General features: G+C 36.2%; 1 protein-coding gene across 1 annotated transcript in view; it reads right to left on the bottom strand.

Annotated features, from left to right (window-relative positions):
- Positions 1-2,639: 2,639 nt before the first annotated feature.
- Positions 2,640-18,593, bottom strand: part of CDS1 (CDP-diacylglycerol synthase 1) — a 66,681-nt gene continuing 50,727 nt past the window's right edge. The window contains exons 9-13 of the mRNA XM_037529071.1: positions 17,590-17,658; positions 15,644-15,796; positions 13,196-13,315; positions 11,075-11,178; positions 2,640-3,275 (exon numbers count right to left, since the gene is read on the bottom strand). Coding sequence (XP_037384968.1) covers positions 3,146-3,275; positions 11,075-11,178; positions 13,196-13,315; positions 15,644-15,796; positions 17,590-17,658 — 576 coding nt within the window. The 3' untranslated portion in view covers positions 2,640-3,145. The remainder of the gene's footprint in view (positions 3,276-11,074; positions 11,179-13,195; positions 13,316-15,643; positions 15,797-17,589; positions 17,659-18,593) is intronic.

Genomic DNA, 18,593 nt, shown 5'->3' with positions numbered 1-18,593 from the left:
AGGAACAAAGTTGGGTGGTCAGATTTCAAAGCCCATTCATTTGTTCAGAAGCTTAGGGCATAAGGTGTGTCAGTACCAGCTAGACTGGGCACACAGGCCTGAAAGCCAATACCACTTATACAGTGTTAATCATGGGGATTTAAAAACTGTAATTACAAACTGGGGAATGTATCTTAGACATTCGGGATCCATTCTATTAAAGCGTATCACTTCTTGACAACCATGGTCCATCATTACCAGAATATCATATCCTCGCCCCTGAGGATGTCACTACAGGTACCAGTGTGGTTTATACCTAATTTGAAAGATTTATATATATATATCCATCATTATTTTGTAAACATTAGTTGAATGGATGTTTATTCTCCAGTGAGAAAATAGCACGACAAAGTCAAAATGTTATTTGTTCCAGTTTTATTTTCCTATCTCAGTTTCAGTAAAAGATTCAGGAAACTGACACAGATTATAATCTGTCTCCTGCCCATACAGAACATATAGTTTTACTTTTACTTTTCCACTGAACAAGGTGATACTATCTTTGTTCAAACCAAAGTACAAAGAGATACTATAAAGGGGGCGGGGTGGGGTGGGGAGATGTGTATCTGTGGTCTTGTCATTCTCCTACAGTAAATGTACATGGACCACCACAAGAGGAAAAGCACTGAGGAAATATTTGCAACCCACTAGTTAAAAAGCCAAGCAATAAGTACCATTAGAATGCCCTTAAAATAGCAAATTTGGAACAATTAGTTATTACTGTGAGGGGAGTTCCTACTTTCATTTTTCTGCCACCACACCACTACACTAGAATGTAGGTACTCTTCACAATGCAAATATAAAAATGATCAAAGTCAGGTCTTTATGGCAATCTTTTTGCTAAAATATATTCTATTTTAATATACATGCTATAAAAGTACTCTAAAAAGGTCAATCTTTAGAGTTGTTAAAACTAAGAATTTACTTTTTTACATATAGAATAATGTACACCCAACTCTAAAAGTATATATGTGTTTGAGGAAAGTTATTACTGTAACCAGATATTTCTAGCTTCAAATTTTGTTCATAATGATTGTACAATACATGTATTCAGTAATGCTCTCTCATAATTCTGTAGTGCAATGCTTCATCAACTACTTTAAAGAAAAATGTGGAGGGAGCTGTGTATCTCCAAGGAGTTCTTGTCCAAATCACTGGGTTTTCAACAGTAAGTTTCTATTAAAAATTTTTCATTTTATTTCTTCAACTTTGGTAAGCTAAATCCTTTCCTGGCCAACATGTGGAGCACCTAATGAGGCAAATAATAATGAGATACTGAAATTAACAAGTAGGCTGCTTTTAAACATAACCATTCCCTCCTGTAAAGTCTTTCCAATGTTATTTCTAGGCTATTAGGGAAAAGTGTGAGCTAATGCTAACAATAACACATTGAGTGGCAATGAATTGGCTGAATATCTGCCAGGCCAAGAAATTCCTCTTGGTGCTGTATTTAACTCTATTTACCATGACCACGTGGCACATGATGAGGCTTCTAGTTATAGATTACATTCGTGGGATCCAGGCTACAATCTTTTATTTTAGGTATAATAGAACAGAAATATAAAATAATTGAAATTTGTTTCTGATTTAAACAAAAATATTTACTCTTTCATTAGCAAAACATTCTTTAAAATATAGCTATTTCTCCTCTCTGAACATTTAGCCAAGAACACTGGTAATTTTCAAAGGTTTAGTGCGGACTTTCAGTACAATAAATATGGTTGTACAAAGCACACGGCAACAGTAGCTTATTTACATTCATTGATAAGAAATTTATTTTCTCATCTGGTTACAGTGTCCAGTCCACCAAAGAAAAAGTTTGGCATTTGTGTGCTTTTTGTTCTTGGTGAGAATCACTTCTGCTTGATTTTCATTCTTGGAAGGAAAAAAAAAAATCAGCTGATGTCCTCAGATTTTATGACATGATGTGAAAGAGGTATGGGAAAAAGGTTAGCCGCGACCACGGAGTGAGCCAAGGGTTGGGTCTCCAGGCAGATCGTCCTTCTCAGGTGAGTGCCCAGTCAGCTCTTCGGCTCCCTTGGGGAAGCCTGAGTTGACAACCAGGGTGCGGGCAACAGAGCCTCGGCGGAGGACGGATAGCCCTGCTCACCTAGCACCCCTCTCCTGCAGTCACCACCCCTCCTCACTACCTTCTACGTGTGTCTCACTGCTCCTGGTCACAGGACACGTTCACAGGCCCATGTTCGGCACATGTACAGAATCAGTTCGCAGGGAAGCAGGCGACGCCGAGAGCTCGAGCAAGACGGGCGGGGCCGCACACCCAGCTCACCGCCTCCTGCTGCGCCTGGGCCCCCTGGAGCCACCGTCACCTGCTGAGCTGGTCTGAGTCGGGTGGGGGAGGCGTGCACTGTGTTCTCCACAGCAGAATTCTCCTTTGTTTCTCTTGAAAAGTTTTTTCGAGGTCATGTTTTTCCAAGCAATTTTATCAGGAGAGTTTGATATCTGCTTTCTCTAGCCAGCCAATAGTGGTAGAAATTTCAGCCTCTCTTCCTGAATTTTACCCTAAAAATGGAATATTTTCTCCTGACAAATGATTACTTCTTTGAAAAGTAGAACAATCTTTTTTTTTTTTTTTTTTTGGCTCCAACTCAGCCCTTCTGCAAATACTTCAGGCTAAAAGAGGAGGAAGTGCAGAAGAACTAACTTCCTATTGTGCCTTACATAAAACATTTTGCTAAAATTACAATAGCAGCTCCAAGTGCAAAAGTAAATATTTGTGCAAAGGGCACACTGCCAGGTGCAACCTTAAGACAACCTCAATTTACTCATTTTATAGTATTTGACTTTGTGAAACACGAGTCTTTTAAATTATGAAACCTAGCAAGTAAAGGGAAGGAAATCAACATCAGAAAATACACTTTGGAAAAAGTACAGGAGATTTTGCTGACAATTTGCTACTTATTTCATAACTTAGATCAAGTAAGTGTTTGTTAAATATTCACAGTAATTTCAGAGAAGAAACATTCATGTCTGTAAAACTTCAATCTATTGCATTTTCAACCATTTTTCTGTACAATTACAAATTTTCATCTGTCAGTGCTTTTCTGCAGAATTCCTTATTGCCAGTCCTTCCCATCTCTTGGTCCAGTTATACCTTCAAGGTAGGCTGTAGGATTCCTTTCTCAATGAGATGAGTCTTCAGGGTTTTATATATATTTAACTGCTGTTCTGGCTGAAGCACCAACAACTGTTGTAGCACTTTGCTGGGATTTGGACCCCTGACAACAAAACAGAAAAGACAAAGTTCATGCAACTTTAAGAGAGCTGAAGGAAGCAGGAACCTGCCGGTTAAAAGGAATCATGCATTTAAGTAGGGCGGCAGCAAGCTTTACAGAATTCACAGTCTTGATCAGTTCATGTCAAGGCCTAGGGTTAGTGTTAAAGGGACAAAAACCCCAGCAGGATTCTGTATCAAGGGATACACAGCCCAACTGTGGAAGGAAGGCAGAAACACAAAACAGAGCAACAACAGAAGGCAGGTCTAAGTTCCACAGATTCTCACAAAGTAGGGAGTAATAACAAATCCTGAGATTGGAAAAGATACAAAAACTAACCTGTAAAGAAAGGAGTAAAATTGCCGGTAGATGAGGCTAAACCAAAACAGAGGTCATGAGAACAGAACTTAAATTTTGGCCCTCAAAGAAACTTCGGACAGTGGAAGATACTTTGTTGAAGCAATACCCCTGGGGAACTAGGACTGGTCAAGACAAAGGACACAAAAGTCATGAACCAAGCACTGAGGGGCCTGTCTGGAATTTACAAAAGGTGCCTGAGACTTTGCTCAAAGAAAGTTTTAGGCAAACCCTAAAACAGTAGACAAAAGTGCTCTGGTTGCAAGAAGGGAAGAGAGGAGGTGAACTCTGCCCTCCTTGGCATCAATGGGGAAGAAACAAGTCCAGGAGAACTGAAGGGGCAGTGATGCCAGGTACACACCATCCGCCCCTCCAAAACACATTTCCATAGCTGGGGTGGGGCTTCTCCTCAGGCCACTCCCTCTGGGCAAGCCCCCCAACATCCTGCTCCTGAGTTTGTCCTGCCCCCTTCAGTGGCACACTCCAGGTCAGAAACTTCCTGGAAAGGACGCCTACCCTGCCACCTTACCCAACGGGTGACTTGAAAATACCTTCTCCCACTGGATAGGCGGTCTTTTGTTTTGTTGATGATTTCCTCAAGGTACAGAAGCTATAGATAATCACATTAGCTCATTTTTGCCTTTAGTTGCCTTTGCTTTTGGAGTTAAGTCCAAAAAAATCATCTCATTGCCAAGATGAATATCAAGGAGTGTATTGCCTAAGTTTTCCTCTAGGGCTTTTAGATTTCAGGACTTAACATTCAAATCTTTGATACATTTGTGTTAATCTGTGTGTGCGCTGTAAGGCTGTGGTCCACTTTCCTTCTTTTGCATGTGGCTGACCTGTTTTCTACCATTTATTGAAAAGTCTGTCATTTCTTGCCCTCATAAATAAATTGAATATATATGTGTGGGTTTACTTCTGGACTCTATTCCATTGATCTCTGTGCCTGTTTTGGTGGCAATAACATACTGTTTGATTCCTATAGCTCTGTAGTATTGTTTGAAATCAAGAAATGTGATGCCTCCAGCGCTACTTCTTTCCCAACATTGCTCTGGCTCTTTGGACATTTGCAGTTCCATACAAATTTTACTATTGCTTATTTTAAAATTCTAATGCTTTTGGTGTTTTGATAGGGATTGCACTGATTCTAGATTGCTTTGTGAGTGTGGATATTTTAACAATAATAATGCTTGCAATGATAAGCACAGATTCTCTTTTCTTTGTGTCTTCTTAATTCCTATCAATGTCTTACAGTTTATAGTGTATAGGCCATTTACCTACCTAGTCAAATTTATTCCTAAGTATTTCATTCTTTTTGATGCTACAGTAAATGGGATTGTTTTCTTAATTTCTCTTTCTGCTACCTCATTGTTTGTGTATAGGAACACTACTCATTTTTGTATATTGATTTTATGTCCTGTAAATTTACTAAATTCATTTATCAGTTCTAACTGTTCCTTGGTGGTGTCCTTAGATTTTCCATGTCATCTATAAAGAGTGGCAGTTTTCCAACTTGGATCCTATTTATTTCTCTTACCTAATTAATTGCTCTGAGGACTTTCCATTGTTAGGCTGACTGAAGTGATGAGGGCAAGCACCTTTCCTGGTCTTAGAGATAAAAACTTTCAGCTTTTTTACAGTTGAGTATGAAGTTATTAGCTCTATATTCTTAAAATATGGCCTTTGAGATGTTGAGGCATGTTCCCTCTATACCCACTTTGAGCATTTTAAAGCATAAATGGATATTGAATTTTTCAAATTTAAGAGGGGTATTGAATTTTTCTGCATCTATTAAAATGATTGTATGATTTTTATCCTCCACTTTGTTGATGTGGATTATTATTTTACTGATTTGCATATGTTGAACCATTCTTGTATCCTTGGAATAAATCCTAGTCAATCAAGGTGCAGGATCATTTTAATATACTATTGAATTCAGTTTATGAATATTTTGTTGAGGATTTTTGCATTTATGCTCATCTGGGATATTGGCCTATAACTTTTTTTGTAATGTACTTCTCTGGTTTTAGTATTAGTGTAATGCCTTATAAAATCAATTTTGAAGTAGCTCTTGAGTATAATTATTAAATCTTTGAATATTTGGTAGACTTTCCCAGTGAAGTCATCTGGTTCAAGGTTTTTATTTTGTTTTTTTTTTTTTTTTTTTTTTTACTACTGTTTCAATCTCTTTACTAGTCTTTTCAGACTATTCAGATTTTTTAGTCATTAGTCAGCCTCAGAAAATACATGCTTCTAAAGATTTATCCATTTTATTCTAGGTTGTCAAATTTTTTTGTTATATGGGTATTATTGATCTATTAGTCTGTAATGACCTTTTGTTTCTATGATAGCAGTTGTAACATTTTTGACTGAGTACACTATTTTTTGTGACTCTAAATAAAGGCTTATCAATTTTATTTTTGTCAAAGAACCAGCTGATAGTATCACTGACCATTTCTATTGTTTTTTAATATTTTTTTCCTACTCTGAAATTTATTATACCCTTCTTTTAATTCCCTCTGGGCTTTATTTATTCTTTTTCTAGTTCTTTCAGCTGTAAAGTTAGATTGTTTATTTGAGAATTTTTTTCATGTTTTCTGTATTGGTCTGTGCTCCCCTTTTAGAACCAATTTTGCTGCAGCCCATAGATTTTGGTAACTTATATTTTCATCATGTTACCAATACTTTCTTCTTTGATTTGGTCATATAGTCAATGTTTGTTTAGCATCTTGTTTTTTAATTTCCACATTTTTGTGATTTTTTTCAATTTTTTACTCTTATTCACTTCTAGTTTCAACCATTGTGTTGGCAAAAGCTTGATATAATTTCAGTCTTTGTGAATTTATTGAAATTTGAATTCTTCTATCATTTTGTTGTTGTTGTTGTTACTAATTACTGTCATTTCTCTTTAGCTTACAGCTTTCCCTTTAATATTTGTTCTGAGGCCAATTTAGTGATGATGAGCTCTTAGTTTTTGTTTATCTGGATAACTTTTTCCTGCTGCTTTGAGAGATAACCATGGTAGAGTATTCAGAATTTTAAGTTTTTCCTTCCACACTTTGAATATATCATGCTACTTTCTTCTGGTCTGCAGGTTTGCCAATAATTGCTAATAGTCTTTTGTGTGTATGTGCAGGGGGAGGGCATTCCCTTGCATGTAAAATATTTTGCTCTTTTTTTCCCTTGTAATAGAAGTTTCTCCAGGTTCTATTTGCCTGGGAAAGCCTTTATTTCTTCCTCTTATTTGAGAGTTTTCTTGGATAAAGGATTTCTGATTGGTAGTTGCTTTTATCTTTGAGTATTTTGAATGTCATTCCACTATTTCCTGTCCTGTAGAGTTTCTATTGAGAAGTCTGAAGATAACCTGATAGGCGTATCTTCTTATGTTAACTGCCTTTTTCCCTTAGCCACCTTTAACAACTGTTCTTTATCTAGGACTATTGATAGATTCACTAACATGTGTAGGTGTTGTTCTCTTTGCATTGAGATAATCAGGTATTCTGTTCATGAACTTGTACATTCAATTCCTCTCCTAGCTCTGGGAAGTTTTCAGCTATTAATTCTTTGGTGTCTTCATCCATTCTTATCCAAACTTCAGTGAACATCTTTATGAACATTATTCTGAATTCTGTGTCAGGTTGTATATCTGTTTCATTGTATCTTTTGGGGAGGCTTTGTTTTGTCTTTTATTTGGAACACATTCCTGTGTTTCTTCATTTTGTTGATTTTCAGTGTTTATTTCTATGACTAAGCAAAAGAGATGGTTCTCCCAGTCTTGAAAGGCTAGCATTTTGTAGGGTTGAATCTTAACATTCAACTTTGTCCTGGTTATTGCCTGTTTCTCAAATTTTTATGAATGTTAAGGCAGCCTGATTTATTCTTGATGGGCCCCTGCTGTTGAGGGTGTACCAAGATCCGTGTTCCAAGGGGAAGGGATCTCTTTTAGCAACCAGTCTCAGGTTGACTGGAGGCCAGAATCTCAGGTATTAGTTTTTAAATTATGTCAATATGAACAGTTCTGTGGCACCACAGTTATAACCCCTGCTAGTCTCCAGACAAGTTAATATAAAGATGTCTCCTTAGGGACAGCAACAATAATGGTTCTAGATAAGTGTATGATTTCATTTCTGGAAGATACTAGTGAGCTGCAGTTAGAGTAAAGTGGGGACAAAGATATCGTCCCTCAGTCTACATTCCCTGAGACTGCTGTTGTTCCAGCAGTGCTGGTGGGGGATGAAGAGAAGCAGAGCACATGACAAGATATCTGTGTTTAAATGAGTCTGGCATGGTGGGCCATGGCAAGTCTCATGGCCCCTCCAGCTGTGGCTCTAGTAAGGTATTGCAGAAGCACAAAAATGGTTCTTGCTGATACCTTCATCCCTAGAGAAACTTCTTATATATCCTTGCCCTCACACCATGCAGACACTTCAAAATTAACTAGTGAATCTCCTTTGTGATCTAGGTGCTTTTCTATGAACTTGCCCTTTAAGAGAACCCTTTGTTGCCCACCCCCTCTCAGGTATCCTTTCAGAAGCCCTGTTGGTTTTCAAATCTGGATGTTTGGGTGGGCTTGTACCTCCTCTGCAGGTTTCAAAGGTTGTCATACTGGATGTGAAGTATGAACTGCTCACTGCTTGGGAGGAAGCTCCATAACTGTGAAACCCTCCTAATTGTGGGTTTCTGCATTGGGGTTGGGGTGAGGAGTGCATGGGGGGAGGGTTCTAAGAGAGACTGTATCTTTGCCTCCTCTACCCATTTTGATGTGTTCTTTTTATCTTTGGATTACTGAGGAGCTGGTCAGCTTATTTTCAAATCCTTTTAATAGGGAACTGTTGCATATGTAGCTATATATTTAGAGTATCCACATGAAGAGATAAACCCAGGTTTTTCTACTGTGTCATCTTGAACTCTCCTGAATATCTTTCCTTTAAAAAACTGAAGAGCTCAACTCTTCTGCCAAAAATCTATGGCCATATGTCTCTTAGAGTGAAAGTCTACTCAAGTCAGGACAATACTTATTTTAGCTTGTTTTCAAAGGATTCAGCAACTTCGTAACATAAATTCAGAGTAGGGGCACACAGAGAAAAGGAACCTCTTCTAGCAAGTTCAGCTAAATGCAAAATTATGTCAATAAGTGCTCTTGGCAAAGAGTTGCCTCCTGGCACTATTATGGTATTTTTAATAGTATAAATATTTGCTTTCAAATGGTGGATACCAAGGCTCACAGTATGACTTCTCTCTAGAGAAGAAAACAGTAGATTCAAAATAAAGTAAGTGTTTATGCCCTAAAAACAGCTATTTTCTGATCAGTTGATTTTACCACTAATTACTAATGCTGAAGTACATCAGTAAACAAATCATATGTAAATGGAAATATTCCAATTAAAAAGGCAAATATTGAATAACAAAAAACAAAGCTATATGCTTGTGAGAGGGAAAAAAAAGAAATTTTAAATATGATAAAGCAATGCTAAAAATAAAAGGATAGACAAAGAAATACCATACAAATACTAACCAAAAGAAAATTAATATAGCTTTTCTAGGATCCAAGAAAATAAATTTTAAGCAAGTAGTTAATAAAGATGGATATTATGTAATGAAACAAAAGGATTAATTTAACAGATATGACAGAACTGGATCAACTTAATCAACTTCAAAATATATAAAGCAAACTGACAGAATTAAAAATAGGAATGATATGTATATTTACCATCATAATGGGAGATTTAGACAAAAGTTCTCTTTATAATAGATAGAACAGGTAGACAGAAAAAAACAAACCAAAAATTCAATACAGAGAACTTAGCTAAACTTCATGTAATTGATGTATGTTAAAATATCCATAAGCTTCAGAATGCACATTCATTACAGGTGCACATGGAACAAGTATCTGAAGAGACGATATACTGGGGCATAAGATAAATCTCAACAAATACTGAATACTGAAACAAGAAAGTATTTTTCTGGAAACATACTCTATTAATTAAGGCAATAATTAATAAAGGAAGAAGGATGAGAAAATGTCTGTTTGGAAACCTAACGATACACTTCTAAATATTCCATGTGTCAAAGAACAGATAATAGGGAAATCAACTTATCTGTGACTGAATAATAAAAATACAAATCTATAAAATGAAAATAAAGTGGTACTTTAGAGGAAATTTACAGTCTTATATGGATATAATAGACAAGGCTGACAGAAAGAAAAAGAAAAATACCGGATGGTCTCACTCACAGCAGGAATCTAGAAAACTTAAATAAGGGACCAGGAAAATGAGTAACGATAAGAAAGTGAAAATCAAAATCAACAAAAAACTATGAACCAGAGACACTTTTTGGGGGGTGGGAGGGGAGGGATTGGGGTCAGAAAAAAAAAATAGACAAGGCTGAAAATCAATAAGCTAAGCTGTTTTAAGAAGCTTAAAGGGCAAATTCAAACTAAAGATGAAGAAATGAAAGATGAGTGGGGCTCAATGAAATTGATGAAATATACAATAGCACATGGGTGAAAGAGAAAAAACATACAAAATAGAGGAAGTTTAACAAACTTGGATTTGATTCTTTGTAAATTACAATGAAACATATAAACCCCAATAGGAATATCCAAGAAAATAAGTTAATATAAAAGCTCTTACACTGCTAGAGGCATATATTTGAAATGCATATTTAGGGATGTATATATGCATTTCACTCTAAACTTATGAGGAACATAGAAATTTTCTATGACTCTGGCACTAGCAGACCATGGAAAATAAAGTTAACATGTAATTGATGATGGTAGCTCTTCACACCACAAAGTGGCATCTTAAGGCAGATCCAAAACATTAAGATTGAATAACAGTAATAAACCACCTTATATAAAATAGTAACTAACATCCCTCCACTCACCTCACACCACCTCCCCAGCCCCTACACATACCTACTATCCCCTGGCCTGCTTTATTTTTCTGCATGGCACTTGTTACCACCTAAAAGTTGTATTAATTTGTTTATTGTCTTCTGCTCCTGCTCCCTCTGACGAATGTAAGCTCTATATCTAGAACATTCTCCAACACTTAGCAAGCACTGAAGCAATAATTAGTAGGCTGGATGAATTATTGTGTCCCCCTCCCCACTTTTAACTCTTAGTATTTACTGCAATATCCGTAGTCGAGATATTACAACTCCTGATGTGCCAAATCCAGTGCAATTGGCCATAACTGGATCTTTAACACAGCCCTGTTAAGTACCATGCACTATTGTTTTTTCAATTATTCAAATGTATGTAAAACAATTATAATTTAACCACAACATTCAGGATTCCATGTGACACAACTTCAGGGCTCTCCATTCCCCTTAATACATTTTCTTTTCAACGGTAATCTACAGTAACTCATTCAAGCTAATGCCTATGGGAATAAAAACTCAAATTATCTAATAAACCATTAAAAAAGTAAAAGTACCTTATAAAACTTGTGATGTACACATGAACAAATGTTGCCATCAAATACTGACAATCAAATCTGTCCATTATCCCACCATGTCCAGGAATGGTGTTTGCAAAATCCTTCAGAAACAAATAAACATATTAGCAAAGTTTCTAGAAAAAAAAAGAAAAAGAAAACCTCCTACCTGTAAATGTCTCTGGCATCATGAACTCTAAGATAAATACTTTACTACTGTATTTTCCCACTAAATACAAACATATTAGAACATGACCAACAGATCTAAAAATATGTCCATGTTAGAATGATTACTGAATTGAGCCTCAACATTCAAAAACATGAATTAAAATTAACTGAATCTAGCACCAAATTCTTTCAGTTAACAAAACTCCTAAATCCACCAGCTATTATTAATCTGATCTTGTGGTAGCCTACTTACTCTTCTATTTAATCAAAAACTATTTGGTGAGCTATTTTATTGTTGTTGACAGATGCACAACTGGCTCTGACTCTTACTACTCCTGAAAGTCCTTACACTAAAATAAACATTTTACTACTATGATAAGAATTTCTTCTTTAAAATGTATGTGTAAAAAGAAGAGGACAATAGATTGTTTCATTGGGGACATGTTAGTCCCTTAAATGGCCAAATTGAAGGAATGGTTAGTAAGCCTCTGCAGATGGACTCCATGTAGATAGCTCCACATGTCTGAGCGTCTAGAAAATGGAAACTGATTTTGCGCTTCCAAGTTTACCCAGGCAGCCTAAAAACATCTAAAATGCAATAACAATTATGTTTTCATTTCAAAACAAAATGCCGAAAACAATCAACAAGAGATTTTAGACTGCAAGCCATTTAAGAAACACCATTCTAAAATATGACATTTCTCTGTTTATAACAAATATTGAACAACTCTTTAATGTTTGCCAACACACTTCCACTTCTCTTCCCTGCTAGCCAAAGCCTAAGAGCCATGGTGACTAAATACCACTCTCCTGTGTGCAACTTTATAGGACACTCATCACACATGGTTGTGTGTGGCTCCCTGTGGACATGTATTATCTCTCCTTGTAGGTGGTGAGTGTCTAGAGAACAGAAACAACACCCTCCACCTTGTTGTATACTATATCCCACCTAACAGAGTTTCCCTCCCATTTCAAGAGCCCACTGAGTTCATTAATTAGTTTTCCTGGCCTCTGGGCCCAGCGCAGTCCCATCTCCTATTCTACCTCAGCCACACTGTTTTGCTCCTCTTTACACAGGTTAAGCTCCTCCACTCCTCTGCACTCACTGGAACTCCCTTCCTTAGATTTCTCTGCAGGACTCATTTTCCTCCTTTTCTCAGATCCCTGCTCCCAATGTCACCTCCTCAGAAAAGCCTGCCTTGACCTTGCAACCTTTAGCAATCACGCTGTAAGTGCTAGTGTTATGTTTAATCTTAACTTGGTGAAGCAATGTGAGGGATGCTGAGAAAACAGGGCAAATATATTTCATGTTATGAAACTCTAACTTAAAGCACAGGGAGAACTGTAAGTATCTGAGACAGGTGACAGGAAACTATGTCCCACAGATCAGATCTAGCCACTGCCTATTTTTGAAAATAGTTTCATTAAGGCCCAGCTACCCCCAATCTCTGACCAAGTCCCCTTAAGGACTTCCATACTACAAAGGCATAATTCACATTGAGTAACTGCAGTGTGATTAATAAATGGATGCTTTGTTCCTTATACAAAGAGTTTGCTGACTCTTATCTAGCTGAATGGACAGTTAAATATGCAAAGTTATCTTACATGTCCCTTTAGATGAGACTGTAGCAAGGAACTAAATTTTAGATAATTCATGGCTAGATTATTAAACACTCAGCAGACCAAGATTCTGTGTATGTTCCAACAATTAGTGGCACATGCCATTTCTACATGGCCCTTTAGAATTCATCAGTATGGTATGATCAAACCTTACAGTAAGAAAGAATACACTCAAAATTAGCCAAGATTTCAGTTCCATGAGGCTGAAACAAATAGGTATAAAGGTTTTTGCCTAAGGGCTTAATGTATGAAATCAACCAAACAAAATTCCAACTGTATGATAATCTTGAATTACATCCTCTAATAACATGACAAAGTTTCAAAATATATCACCTTGATTTTGAAAGCTCTTTTGAATCCACTGGCAAAAAAGCCTCCAAAAGGACCAATCAACGATGCAAAAGTTGAAAGAGCAATGCTGTGTATCTGGAAAGGATACAAACTCACTGTTTCCTAAAGGAGAAAAAAAGGTGGGAAAGGGTTGGGGTTCACCACATGAAAACTACTTGAGCATGCCATCCACAGTAATAATAGTAATCTTACTTTATGACAAGTAGTAAGGCAGAACATATACCATATTTTTGTTAATTTCACAAACTTTCAGGATCATGAGAAAAATATATCGTAAACTCTCATTATTATTCTCTACTTAGCCAACACTCCCCATTTCCTCTGTAAACACGTTGACAGCATCTAGCACACTAAAATCTTGAAGCTCATAAAGAAGTTTCTAAGCAACCTAGAAAATAGCCTAACAATTGAGTTGTAGACTTACCAAAACTTAATTGAGCTAATATCTGATTTTGTTTTTACCACTAGTACTTTGTTTTAGTAATTACATAAAGTACTTTTATTTTTATCTTATTTCACTTTAATTTTATATGAGTAAATGAAGGAAAAGTTGGTCTTTCTCTTAAAACTAAATGCTGTGGGACCACATGAAAGTATAAGTTGTTTTTAAAAAACTACCAAATGAGTACAAGACAATTATAAATGATTTAGGGAGGGAGATCATAAACACTGAGATTTCTGCAAATTATTTTGTAATTGATAGAAACTATAACAGTCTATAATGGATATGGCTTTAAACAGAAACTGCAGAAACTACAATAGTCTATAATGGATATGGCTTTAGAAAGATCACGGAGAAAGACTATCAATCTTTGGACCTACTCTCAAAGCAATGGCCTTGTCCGTAATCAAAGACCTCAAGAAGTATTTATAGCAGGTAATAGATGGTTTTGACATTGAAAAAATTCTTATAGTTCACGAATTTAACTCAAGGAGAGAAAGAATTCACTATTTAACCTGCTTCTGAAAAATTTTGGATTTTAGCAAAAAAAAAAAAATACACGTGTGTATATGTGCACGCACATATGCAAATTTTTTAACTCCCCCCCTTTAACCAATTACCCACCAGTCTTGATACATAGATCAATAGGTTTCAACTAGACAGCTGTAAATGAACAGTCATCTGAGGCAAACCTCACATTGCCTTTAAATGACAGAAATGTGATTTTGGAAGGGAAACTGATTTTCAGAAGCAGCAGTTTTCTTTAATAGTAAACATTCCCTAAAAAAATCAAGTAATCTTTGAACTGGTGAATTTAATTGGTTTTAAATTGAGTAAATAATCCCAGTTACATGTGAAACTCACTTTAACCCATTCCATTTCTAGAAACTAAAGGAATATTGAAAGATGTTTTCAAAACAAATACAAGATAAATTAACAACAGTGTTCAAACCATTAGGAGGTAAATCCCTAATAGACAACTTGATGGCAGCAGTTATAGTCATTTTATGTTCAAGAAGAGGAATCACTGGAGGATCAAATATATTATTGATGTTAAGCTGACCGTGCTTAACACCTCTATATTGTAAAGTTAAAAATTCAGCAAAAATAAATTTCTTAAAAAATCTTAACTCTTTTTCCTGGTCCCTTATTTAAGTTTTCTAGATTCCTGTTATGAGTGAGACCATCCGGTATTTTTCTTTTTCTTTTTGGCTTATTTTGCTGAGCATGATCCCTTCTAGCGCCATCCATGTTGCTGCAAATTGCATGTGTTTATCTTTTTTGAATGATGAGTAATATTCCATGGTATATATGTACCACATCTTCTTGATCCAGTCATCTATTTTTGGGCATTTGGGTTGTTTCCAAAGCTTAGCTATTGTAAACAGTGCTGCTGTAAACATAGGGGTGCAGGTGCTCTTTGGAATTGATGTTTCTGTGTCTTTTGGGTAAATACCTAGGAGTGGAATTGCTGGATCATATGGAAGTTCTATGTTTAGTAGGTCCAGAAATCTCCACACAGCTTTCCATAGTGGTTGGACCAGTTTGCACTCCCACCAACAGTGCAGAAGAGTTCCTTTTTCTCCACACCCTCGCCAGCATTTGTTGTTGCTAGTTTTTTTAATATGTGCCATTCTCACTGGTGTAAGATGGTATCTCATGGTAGTTTTGATTTGCATTTCCCTGATGACAAGTGATGTTGAACATTTTTTCATATGCCTGTTGGCCATTTGAATAACTTTAAGAAAGTGAAAATCAAAATCAACAAAAAACTATGAACCAGAGACACTTTTAGGGGGGCGGGGGCGGGAGGGGAGGGATTGGGGTCAGAATGGGGGGCTGCAATTGTATGGGGAATATAACAATAAAATTTATTATTTTAAAAAAAAAAAAAGAAAGAAAATCAAAGATAAAATTTCCAAGAAAAAAAAAAATCTTAACTCTACTTTTAAATGAAAATCTAAAGGACCCAATCATATTTATCTTACCCATCTCAACACTGCCTTTAGAAAAGGAGGAAGTGAATAGTTCTGAAGCTGGAAAAGCTCTGAGGGTTCACATTCCGTAACGAAGGAGTTGACATCGCTTCGGTATTCCACTGGGCAGACAAAGTACTGGTATTTGGATAGCAGGTAAGCAGCCTGAATAACAAAGCAAGAGTTCATGAAACACTGAATGGAAGTGTGTGTATATGTGTGTGTGTTACATGTCAGAAAGACCAGAGATAGGATATCAAAATTTCTTTGCATTTACTTTCTGTTATGTATATTTGAAGTTATACCGACCCAGTAAAAAACTTGGAAGAGTGATTGGAAAATCAAAGGGGCTTTTTAAATCTTTTGCATCAACACAATCTATAAAGGGTAAAGAGACAAGAAGCTGATTTGAACATTTAGAGAAGCAGTATATCAAGGTTTTACTTTTTTAAAATATACATAATATTAGCAGAAACTAACAATTATAAATGTATGGGAGATTATAGGGCTAAGGTTCTTTGGATAAAGATTATGTTAATTTCACCAATTAATAAATAACCAGTGATTAAAAATTATTCTGAAAATAGTACAGGTGAAAAATACCAATTGTTCTTAACCAACCCAGGAAACTTTGATTAAATTATCTTGCCTAACCACATTACATTATTGCAGTTTTTTTTAACTGGTTGTCCAGAGTCATGGATTCATAAAACAAATATTATTATACATTTAAATTGCAAGAGTACAGTTTATTCTCTTTCTTTTCCAATGCGGCCATCCCATCTATTATTTACTCAAAAACTGTTAACAGAAGTGCAATTATGATACCAGGAATAGGCATAAACTGATTTTGCTTCCAGTTTCCTCAAAATCATTTATTAGAAAAGATAATTTCCTTCACTATTATTTCATCTTGCATTTCATTCTTTCAAGATAGCTCTTTATTTTCTTCCAATGATATGGTTACTTTTGTAATTCCAAATTAGTCTTTAACAATACCAAACTCTTGCAGTATTATTAACTTAATAATAATGTTACCCATGCTTTGTAATATACAAACACTGGACAGAACCAGATCTCTTTTACTATTTTACTTACTATTATCTCATCAATATTCTACCACATGAACAGTGGAATAATTTTATCAACTTCTGCTCAAATTTTCTTGAGAATGAACTAAACTTGTATATCAAAGAGAGGAATTATGGTGGCTTTTCCATTTGGGAGCATGGCATGTTTCCCATTTATTTTACATTTTCTCCTTCTCAAAGCTTCACATTGCTACTAGTTATTCTGTATTTGGGTATATGAAATATTCCAGAACTGTCAGGGACTAGACTTAAGAAGTGTAATTTCCTAACATTAATTATATTGTATATTTAGCTTATAGTCATCTTATTGTAACTTTCTTAATTCTCATGAGACACTTTTTAATAAAAACCTGGATTCCATAGCTATAAGCTAATTTTTAAAGCACTGACAATATCTATTATTTACGTTTAAATGAACATCAATTATTTTTAACCAATTTTCCATGCAAGCTGGGGTCACAGCAGTAGGACCCACCAAGCCAAGTAGCTGATGTGTGTGGAGGCACAGCTCCTTAACATCGCTCAAATACCACCCATCCAAGTGCCCCTGACCACCACAAGGCTGTTAGAAACTTCGTAAACATAACTGCATGGAAGTGGGGCTCAAGCCTAGCTCACATGAGGATCACCTGGAGGAGTGACTGGAACCTGGAACTGTCTGGGAGAGGCTGGTTTTACCTACACCCGCCAAGTGACTCAGATCTGAGGCCAGCAAGAGAGCTACTAGAGTACAGAATAGGTTCTGTTTGGTGAGTTTCAGTAATTGAATTATTAGCATTTTGTGGTTTCTTTTAGCTTTACAATAGACTAATAAACTTGCTACCATTTTTCAAAATGTAAGTAAAATAAATTCCCAGTAAAACTCACAATGAATCCAAACACGACTGTGGAAAAGAAACCACCGATGAATCCTTCCCACGTCTTTTTAGGAGACAACTAAAAAAAGGCCAAATAAAAATTTTAAGGTTACTGCATTAACAAAATACACATATATACAAATTTTGTTCAAATTCCCACAATACCTTTTACTTTTCTGCTCACTTTTTCTCACTAGAATGGCTTTGCACCCCCTTTCCTTCATTCCATGATCCCGATTTATCTGGGCTTTTATTTCTAGTAATATCTAACTCATATTAGGTCCTCCAACATTTGCTATACTGTGAATATCTGTTTCTGTATACAGCCTCAATGATTTGTATTTTTTTTAAACTCTATACTGAAATAATCGTCCTATGAATTTTATGCTTATATAAATTCCCTTCATAGTGTAGTTCTTGAAATAAGGAGACATATTCAAGTACACATGTTCTATGCTGACCTATTACTAACCAAAAATAGACGGAGTGTAACAAAACATGAATACTGCAGTTTACCAGTTTCACACGCTCCCCTAAAGTCACACAACTACAGACCTCTTTCTGAAATGATAAAATACCCCTCAGGCCCAGACACCAACTTTGCTCCACTTACATATCCAGCATTCTCTGCTGGGTCATAGTCTATGCCTATCTCCTTAAGAAAGGCACATGCTGTGCTTCTAAGAATAGATACCATTTGTCAGAGTCAGGCTACTGCTTTTCAGACAATGGAGGATTCAGGAAGACAAACCTGAAGGAAAGTCTGGAATTTGGTAAAGCAGGGGCAGAAGGAAAAGACTGAGAGGGTGCTGCAGAACATAAAGACGGGTCTATGGGGATCTATTATCAGGAGATCACTGATGATCCCCGTGATGGTCCTTTTAGTGGAACAATGGAGAATAAAACAATGTAAGTATCAGAGTTAAGGCGGATAGAACAGGGTGGACAAAGACAGATGAGTTCTTTCTTTATAGAACTCTTGTCCTGATGTTCAAAGAGCCCCAAACTCAATAT

The sequence above is a fragment of the Talpa occidentalis genome, unplaced genomic scaffold (genome assembly GCF_014898055.3).
Source record: "Talpa occidentalis isolate TD23 unplaced genomic scaffold, MPIMG_talOcc4v2.1 talOcc4.6, whole genome shotgun sequence".
NCBI classification, from domain to species: domain Eukaryota; kingdom Metazoa; phylum Chordata; class Mammalia; order Eulipotyphla; family Talpidae; genus Talpa; species Talpa occidentalis.
Note: the sequence above shows the minus strand (reverse complement) of the source record. Positions and strands in the feature narration are given on the sequence as shown.